General features: G+C 36.5%; 1 protein-coding gene across 1 annotated transcript; it reads right to left on the reverse strand.

Annotated features, from left to right (window-relative positions):
* Window positions 1-6063: 6063 nt before the first annotated feature.
* LOC109211384 lies at window positions 6064-9657 on the reverse strand. Its single transcript, XM_019374920.1, has 8 exons — window positions 9271-9657; window positions 8967-9158; window positions 8638-8809; window positions 8339-8571; window positions 7811-8179; window positions 6909-7352; window positions 6492-6675; window positions 6064-6437 (listed from the first exon to the last, which is right to left on the reverse strand). The coding sequence occupies exons 1-8, from the start codon at window positions 9655-9657 to the stop codon at window positions 6064-6066; spliced, it is 2355 nt and encodes a 784-aa protein (XP_019230465.1).
* Window positions 9658-9880: the final 223 nt, after the last annotated feature.

Raw genomic sequence — 9880 nt, forward strand, 5'->3', positions numbered from 1 at the left:
TGATCGTTTAAAGCTTTTGATTGATCCTTCTGATTTCCTTGTCTTTGATGATAGTTCTTTCTAATGAGATGGTGTTTAGTTATACATACTAGTACTATTTCATGGTACTAACGTCCCTTTTGCCGGGGGAGCTACATCTTTCAATAATTCTCTATGATAAGTGTCGTTCCCTTAGGCAGAGTTATAGTAGCTCTTCCAGAGCCTTCAATTAATTTACTACTACCAGAAATTGTAGTAACATCTGCCTTGCACATACTTAAATGAGAGAAATATTTCTTCTCTTTGAATATGTTATGTGTCGTACATGAATCAACTAAACAAATATTTTTACAATTGAATTTTGATCCAAGTTTGCTTTGTGGAATATCCATATTTGCTTCCCATGGGTTGACATACAAAAAAAAATTATTTTATTATTAGAGATATTGATATTCCAAACAGTTGCTACACGGGAAGAGAAAAGTTGAAATAATGAATACAAAAATAAACAAAGTGTGACGCATGAGCCATAAATTCAACGAAAAGAAGTGTTACTACTGCTCTAATAGTGTTTAGCTAAAAAGCTTTTTGAAAAACTGAAAAGAAAAGCAAAATCAACACCTTTTGAACACAAATATCGTAAAAATTAACCAGTATACTACCATATCAGACTTGTGTAGTAGTAATGCAAACAAACTATTTATTAAATGATTCTATGATACTGTACGCCATGATTATNAAGTATTGTTCCCTTAGGCAGAGTTATAGTAGCTCTTCCAGAGCCTTCAATTAATTTACTACTACCAGAAATTGTAGTAACATCTGTCGTACACATACTTAAATGAGAGAAATATTTCTTCTCTTTGAATATTGTATGTGCCGTACATGAATCAACTAAACAAATATTTTTACAATTGAACTCTGATCCAAGTTTGCTTAGTGGAATATCCATATTTGCTTCCCATGGGTTGACATACAAAATATATATATATATATATATATATATATATATATATATATATATATATATATATATATATGAATAAATATAAGATTATGAGCGACGAGATCAAGTAACACTGTTGCAACTGACAACAATTTATGTAATCGAAATAAATAATGTTGTTAAAGTCGTCAATAAGCATTCTATGTAAACAATCAATGTAGTTTTAAATCGAACTTCCAGCGAGCTATTGAGTATATGGAATTGTAAGACTGTCCAGAAACTTTATATAAATGATAAACAATAGAAAGTTACAAAGATTTTAAAGATCTAATACTGATATAAATGAAAATATATCAAAACAATCTTTATACGGAATAACTTGGTGCAGAGGATTGTTATATTTTTCATCTGTTCCTTTTCTGCTACGAAATTTTGAGGCATAAACATTAGCATTTCTACATACGTATTCAATCTATGTTACAGTACGTGTTGCGCACATAATTTTAGCGTTTTTGTGTATTTCTTATTACAGTACTACATACTATAAGTTAAAAGCACTTATTATGATATTTATTGTGTGTAATGTCTGAATGATATATTGGAACATTGTCTAAAACGAATACTAGAATTATATTTAATCAAAACGAACTAAAGCTATTTCGTAAAGCAAATAATACTAATTGATACTAATAACTACTACTCATGTAAACTATGATAATTACATGATGTTTATTTACTAACTAATACGAATAAGCAAAATAAAATAACATCAAACTACTCAATCTTCTTTAACCACAGATCCATCACCGATCAAGTGGTCTATTTTTCCATCAGGGCGCTCAAAGAAGTCTGCCACATCTAAGTGGGAGATGTCAAATTCATTGTCATAGACAAAGTTAGCTTCAGGGCCTTTGTTCTTTAGAGATGCTTGATAAAGCTCAACCAAATGTCTTGGTACACGACAAATATTTGCCCAATGCCCTTTTCCACCGCAACGATAGCATTCAGTTTCTGAACCATTTGCTTTTGGCTTCTCATCTTTCCCTTTCCACTTTTGTTGGTTATTTCTCTTTGGGGGATGATTAACACTAGGAAAATTTCTTCCTTGTCTACGGCCACGACCACGACCACGACCACGACCACGACCACGAAAAGAGTCACGGCCTTTTCCACGCTTAGCATAATGGGAATACACATCATCCACTTCAGGCAATGGTGTAGACCCAATGGGTCGATTTTCGTGATTTCTCATGAGCAAGTCATTGTTTCGCTCAGCAACAAGGAGAAGAGAAATCAGCTCAGAGTACTTCTTGAAACCTTTCTCTCTGTACTGCTGTTGCAGAACCATATTGGAGGCATGAAACGTTGTAAACATTTTTTCAAGCATATCATAATCAGTGATAGTATCTCCATAGAGTTTCAATTTAGAAGTAATTCTGAACATCGTAGAATTATATTCTGAAACAGACTTAAAGTCTTGGAGCCTCAGATGAGACCAATCATATCGTGCTTGTGGAAGGGTGACCAACTTTAAGTTGTCATATCTTTCCTTTAAGCCATTCCACAAAGCAAGTGGATCTTTGACTGTGAGATATTCTATTTTCAACCCTTCATCAAGGTGATGGCGCAAGAAAATCAAGGCCTTAGCACAGTCTTGGGTGGATGCTTTAGTTTTGTCTTTAATGGCGTCTCCAAGACCCATAGCATCTAAGTGGATTTCAGCATCCAACACCCATGTCATATAGTTCTTGCCCGAAATTTCAAAGGCAACGAACTTTCTTTTCATAATTTCAGTCATAATTAAAAGAGGAAAAAAGTTGTACCTTAATCTTCTTGAGACGGTAGAGTCTCGTGCTGATAACGTGTTATAAAATAATAAAAGAAGAAGAACAATATTGCAGAGAGAGGGAGAGGGAAAATTCTTATTGAATTTTTGGGATGAATTACAATGGAATAGAACCCTCTATTTATAGGGAGATGGTGACTTAGCCATCAAGTAATAAACCCTAGAATCTCTCTAAATATAGACATTCACCATAAATAGAATTCTATTTATAACTGAATTAGATAATATCATTCTCGTATAAATTTGACAAATATTATAATGTAGTCAAGCAACTTGCTAATATAGAAGAATTTCCTTATAAAACGAATTCCGAGAAGGGTAACACGTTTCAATTAAATAAATCAACGATTAACTTTAACTACAGATAAGATTCACTAAGCTGTAATATAGCAGAGGTAATCTAGCAACTTGCCATTTTCATAAATGTAAAGTCCTATAGGATATCTAGCTAAACTACAAATTAACACCTCTTTTCATGTTTCTCGGGTCATCTTAGTGCCTCTTGTGTTTGTCACACCCCTTTTTTAACCTTACTAATCCCTTTTAAAAAAATAAACAAAAAGATTGTGTGAAGCTCTAAAGGGTTTTCATTTACACTTTATTTGGATCATTGTTTTTCATCGTTTGATAATGTATTGTATTGTATTATATCGTATTGTACTGTATCATTTTATGAATACAATATTTGGATAGATTATATTGTTTGTTATTGTTAAATAATATTTTGTTGTTTGGTTTGACTGTATCGTATTGTACTGTAACTGATAAGTTTACTAAAATACTCTCAATTGTTTAAATATTAAAATTATCAAAAATTATGCATCAAAATAATTTTAAAAAACAAAACAGAAGAAGAAAAAACACAATAAGAAAGCAGATCAAAGGAGAGAGACAGAAGAAGGCAAAACAAAGGAGCACAACTAATTAGAATTGAGTTACAAGCAAATTAGGAGAAAAAATAAAACAGAAGGCAGCAAAACACCTTTAACATTGGTCTGGAAAAAAAATAAAGTAGGTTATAAGTTGGAGATTTGGAATTAAAATAGAAAAAAAGATAAAAGGTAAAATAGAATTGTAGAGTAATAAGTTAGGGCATAATTGGAAAGAAAAATAGGAAACACTCCCACCACACCAAATCGATTGTTTAAAAAAGGGGGACTTTTCATTGTTCCGGAACAATGGATTTAACAATACAATACAACCAATTTTAATGAAACAATCAAAACAAACATTGTTTTGGGATAACAATACAATACGATACAACGACGAACAACCCTCCAAACAAGCTGTTAGAAACTGACAAAAGATGGTGTTTCGAAGGATTTTCAGAGTCCCACCTGACATTGGTTTCGGTGTGCTAGGTCACCATTTTTAAAATAATAATTTCCTTTCAAAACACATCTGACTCTTAAACCAGTTTTGCACCAGAGTTCTAGTTAAGGGGGTTCATTTGACTCGGGGAGAAGGTGTTAGGCATTTCCCGAGTCCCGTGAAAGTCACGGTTGCGTATCCAATCTAATTGGCTTTTAAAATATTCAAATTGAGGTAAAATACACAAAAAAGAAAATAAACAATCAAAAGAGGCTCGAGGTCGTCCCCACCTAATAAAAGAAAAATAAAAATAAAAATAAATAAGAATCTTAAGCTATCCTACACTATACTTCCTCCACGGTGTAGCCTCGGCCTCCAAATACATGTACTATGGGGCATACCCCGGATAATAATAATATATACAAACTCTACGGGTCATTCCCCTGAGTATAGACTAAAGGGGACACCCTCTCACCTCGGCAAAATGAAAAGAAGTGACCTACGGTTTGCCTACCCGAGTGATGACGGCCTAAGCATGCTCCTATCCTAAGAAGTAAACAAAAACAAGAATAAAAGAACAATCTTGCACCTAAATTTCTTTTAATTTTACCCAACAACCCAACTATTGAAATCAATTCGAAACAAGCTTTCAAGTTTGAACTTCTTATTTAATTTAAGATCCCGTACCATTTGATTAAATCAGTAACGTTAAAGCGTGTTAATCAGTCAAATTTCATCGTAAGATAAAAATATCACACATAGTCATGGAAAATTTATGCATATGCCATTCAAACACCTATGTGACAAACATCGGGAGGTAAAATATTAAAGGTAACAATGGACCTTGAATGAATTTTTAATTAGCCTCTGTCCGAATGTGCAAAATTTTAGAAGAACGGCAACAAAAACAGCAAGAACCGCGAACTTCTGCCGGAATCGCAGACCAAAAACGCGAACAAGACCTCAGATGTATTCCAAATCTGGACTCGAACAGCAGACCACATACTCAAACAGCAACTCCAACGATCGAAAATCCGTTTCAAATCCACTCCAGTTTAGAAACCAAAACGAAAAGAATAGACTAAATTCTCATTATATATTTTGAGTTTGAAATCAAAAGTGAAACTAAGCCAACTGAAATCCTTTTTTTTGTTTTTTGATTATATCAGTGAACTATAACAAAATCAGAAAAGGAAAAGTCCGAATCAAAAGCCATGGCAGAGGCGACTTGGAGAGGAGGTGGGACGCTAGGTGTTAGAGCCGCGTCGCCGGTGGCTGATGGCTCGCTGGATTCCGGCTTTGGCTAAGAGATGAGGGGTGCGATGGCTGTTAAGAGGTGGAGGAGGTCTGGTTTGTTGCTTGGGGTCGGATGGTTGGTGTTGGAGAGGTTGGTCACTGGGCGTTGGAGGGCAGCTGGCGGTGGTTGTGCTCGTTCGAGGATGGAATGAATGGTTATTTGGAGGAGGGCAGCGGCGCTCCGGCGAGTGTGAGGAAGAGGAGCAGCGGCTGAAGGGTAAAGGGGTGGGGGTATGGTGCGGCTGGAATGTCTTCTCCCTTGTGTGTGTGTTCGCTTCTGGTCGTTTGGCTATAAATACATGAACTCTTTCTCAGATTTTTCTTACGAAAATTCTGATTTCTTCTCCTTCTTTCTGCATTGTTTTAACAGAAAAGAAAGTAGTAAATGTGATTTACTACTGTTCTTTGTTAGAATCAGAAATCATCATGAGAATACAGATTTTCAATTAGGGTTCATGAGATAGAGAAAGGGGAAAATCGTTTCCTTTTTCAGAGAAGAAGTGTTCTTCCTGTCTTTTTACAGAAAAATGAAAATGTGAAAAAGAACCCTCTAGAATATTAATTTGCCCCTATTTATATTGTGGGCCTATACAGTGTAAGATAAAAAAAAATGAAAGCTGTTACAAAATAAATACGGGCTAGGCCCAATCGTTCCACCAGCTAGCCCAGTCGCCCAGTCCAATCATCAGGCAACTCCAACTCCAACTCCAACATCCCCCCTCAAGTTGGAGGGTGGACACACGCCCAACTTGCCAATCAATGCGCGATGGTGTAGACCTGTCAAAGGTTTAGTAAAGATGTCAGCTAGTTGAGAGCTAGTAGAAACATGGGACAATGAGATAAGACCATCTGCCAACTTTGTTCGAATGAAATGGCAGCCGACTTCGATGTGCTTGGGACGTTCATGGAACATCGGATTGTTGGCGATATGAATAGCAGCCTGGTTGTCACACAAGATAGGAATTGGGAGAGCAACAGAGAGACCCAAATCAGATAATAGGCGAACTAACCAGGCTAACTCAGCTACCACTCTACTCATGGCTCTATATTCAGCCTCAGCTGATGACAAGGAAACAATGTGCTACTTTTTAGACTTCCAACTGATGAGGTTACCACCCAATTGAATGCAAAAACCAGAAACTGAGCGCCTAGACTCAGGGCAATCTGCCCAATCACTGTCACAACTGGCCATCAAAGACAAATCAGCAGAATTATTCAACAAGACCCCAAAATCAGAAGTTCCCTTTAAGTATCTCAAGACATGTAAAGCTGCAGTCATATGTGGAATTCTAGGTCTCTGTAAAAATTGACTCAAGTTTTCGACAGCAAAACATAAATCTGGTCTTGTGTGAGTCAAAAAATTTAGTTTACCAATTAGGCTCCTACAACTTTCCGGATGAGGCAGTAAGTCCCCAACATCAGAGTGTAACTTTTGGCTCATGTCCAAAGGACTAACAACAGGAGAAACATCAGCAAAATTGTATTCTGATAGCAAATCAGAGATGAATTTCTTTTAAAACAAGAGAATACCTGATTGAAGATAACAAACCTCAATACCCAAGAAATAGTTAAGCAACCCAAGTCCTTAATTTTGAACTGAGCATCCAAGAAAGCTTTAAGAGCAGAAATTTCTTTCAAGTCATCCTCAGTGACAATGATGTCATCTACATAAACAGCTATAAGGGTAGTAAAAGAGTCAGTTTTCTTAACGAACAAAGAGTAGTCATTCAATGAGTGATTATACCCCCTAGAGTAGAGTGCATGAGATAGCTTTGCGTACCATTGTCTAGAAGCCTGTCTCAAACCATAAAGAGACTTTTGCAATTTGCAAACCAAAGTAGGATACTTAGAAGAAACAGATAAAGCAAAAGATGTAGAAGTAACAGAAAGACCTTGAGGAAGTTTCATGTAAACCTCTTCATCCAGATCCCCATGCAAAAATGCATTATTAACATCCAACTGAAACAAGGGCCACTGTTTTTTGACAGCTACAACAATCAGACATCTAATAGTACACATTTTAACAACGGGAGAGAAAGTTTCATTAAAATCAATGCCTTCTGTTGTGGTATGTGTAGGCAAGTTGTTTGATGTATGATACCATTATCAGAAAAAAATTGAATGGCTGTATTGGAGGAACCAAGCTCCAAGGCATTATCACTCCAAACCTTTTGGACAGAAAGGTGAAACTGTGTCTTGACCATGGCTACAAATGCTTTAAGTAAAGTAAAAGCATAGCTCTTGGAGTGCTAAAGATGTGTCCATGTTGCTCTGCTATAGTCATCAACTATTGTCAAAAAATATTTTGCTCTAGAGTAAGTTTGGGTGTGGTATGGTCCCCAAGTGTCAATATGAATTAGTTAGAATAATGAGGTGGAATGGGAAGAACTATCTGGGAATGATAACCTAGGTTGTCTAGCTAAAGGACAAACAGGACAAATAAAAGACTGTTTAGCAGACAAATCATTAGAGATAGAAGGTATATGCTTTATTTGAACAAAAGGAACATGCCCCAATCTATGATGCCAAAGAACATCATTTTTATTCACATTATTTGGAACAGTACAAGAAGGTAAAGTAGAAACATGACATGAATTCTCAGTTTGAACAGTAGCACAAGGTAAAACAGGAACAGATCTGTGGTTCACATTTGGAACATTTCCATGTAAAGAAAATTCAGCATTCTGTAAAACAGAGTTATTAGGAGATGAGATTGTTGGAGGAGCGGAATGGTTGAGGTGAAATTTGTATAATCCTTGATCCATTCTACCAAGCTCCAGTAGCTTCTTCATAGAATGGTCCTGTAGAATTATGCAAGAAATAGAAGTGAATAGCACATAACAATTGAATTGTGCTATTACCTTGCTCACAGAAATGAGATCGTAATGAAAAGATGGAATATACAAAACATTATGTAGAGTGAAAGATGGTAACAGAGTAAGGGAACCTGTACAGGTTACCTTAACCTTATAACCATTAGGTAAAGAAACTAAGTAAGGAACATGAAGAGGTGTAATATTAAAAAGAAGGTCCTTATTTGAAGTCATGTGGTCAGTTGCCCCTGAATCCACTATCCAAACCCTTCCAGCTACACTAGTCAACATGCACAAAGTAGAACTACCATTTAAACACACAGGAAGAGAAGAAGTACTACCAGCAAAATTGGCAGATCCCATTAGAACAGGTTGGGACCCTGAGTCACCCAATGTAGACTGACTGAGCAATTGCATCAACTGGGAGTACTACTCTTTGGTGAGACCAGGGATCAAAGAGCTTTGATCAGTAGGAGGATACATTGCAGAAGGTTCAGAAGTCTGCCCCTCAGCACTTGCAGCAGTACCAAACTTCTTACCCTTTGTGAATTTGAAATTTGGTGGAAAGCCATGTAATTTGTAGCATTTCTCAATTGTATGACCAGGTTTCTTGCAATACTTGCAAGACAAAGTAGCATTAGATTTTTGGTTGCTTGAATCAAAGTTGACCCTTTGTTTATATTGTTTTGTAGATGAGAGTTGAGAAGGGAATCTGTTAATGTTGGAATTTGCATTAAAAGAGGGATTCTGGATTAAGTTGAGCATTGGGAACAACCTGTCTCTGTTTTTCATCTTGCAACAAAATGTTGTAGACTGTATCAAGGGATGGCAATGGTTGCATCATTAAGATGTTGCTTCTTACCCCCACATAAACCTCATTAAGACCCATGAGGGACTGATGAACCCTGTCCTCTTCTTTCTCCTTCTGGAGTCCCTCCTTAGCAGCACAAACACAAGATTTGCATGGCTGGTACACATAACCCCCAATTCATCCAGAGTTTTTTAAGTTTGTTGAAATAAGAAGCTATGTCGAGAGTCCCTTGATAAGTAGATGCAAGTTCTCTCTTTATTTCAAACACCTTAGTTCCATTAACAGTCCCATATCTATTATTCAATTGTTTCCATATACTTTCAGCAGTTTCAGAATATTGTACACTTTCAGCTATATCTGGAGAAAGAGAATTGATTAACCAGGATATGACCATATTATTGCACCTGTCCCACTGCCTGTACTGGGGAGAATCCACAGCAAGCTTGGTGCAAGACCCATCGATAAAACCTATTTTGTTTCTAGCGGACAAAGACACAATCATACTCCTCCTCCAACCCCCAAAACTAGTCCCGGAAAAGGGCACAACAACTAAAGACACCCCCGGTACATCAGAAGGAAGGAGAAATAACGGACTTGAAGGTTTAGGAGTATAAGCAGAGGAGGAAGAACTTGAGTCTGGAGTGGAATTAACCATGATAACAAAAATACAGCAACAAAATTTCACAACAATGAATTCATGCAAGAGAACAAATAAAAATGATTGTACCACACTTCTTCGCAACCTGAAGAAGAAATGCCTTGAGAAACTTCAGCTTGAAAAGAGAATTTCAGCCTTAGCAAAGACCAACAAAACTCCGTTAATCACCCAAAACATTAGCTTTGACGAAGAGCACAAAACTCCGATAATCAGCAGCAAA

The sequence above is a fragment of the Nicotiana attenuata genome, unplaced genomic scaffold (genome assembly GCF_001879085.1).
Source record: "Nicotiana attenuata strain UT unplaced genomic scaffold, NIATTr2, whole genome shotgun sequence".
NCBI lineage: Eukaryota > Viridiplantae > Streptophyta > Magnoliopsida > Solanales > Solanaceae > Nicotiana > Nicotiana attenuata.

Coding starts and splice junctions, on each gene's coding strand:
- LOC109211384 (XM_019374920.1), bottom strand. CDS start 9,657: ATGGTTAATTCCACTCCAGACTCAAGTTCTTCCTCCTCTGCTTATACT. Junction 9,159..9,270: donor GGACTGTTAATGGAACTAAG/GTGTTTGAAATA, acceptor TATGTGTACCAG/CCATGCAAATCTTGTGTTTG. Junction 8,180..8,338: donor CTAATGGTTATAAGGTTAAG/GTAACCTGTACA, acceptor ATAATTCTACAG/GACCATTCTATGAAGAAGCT.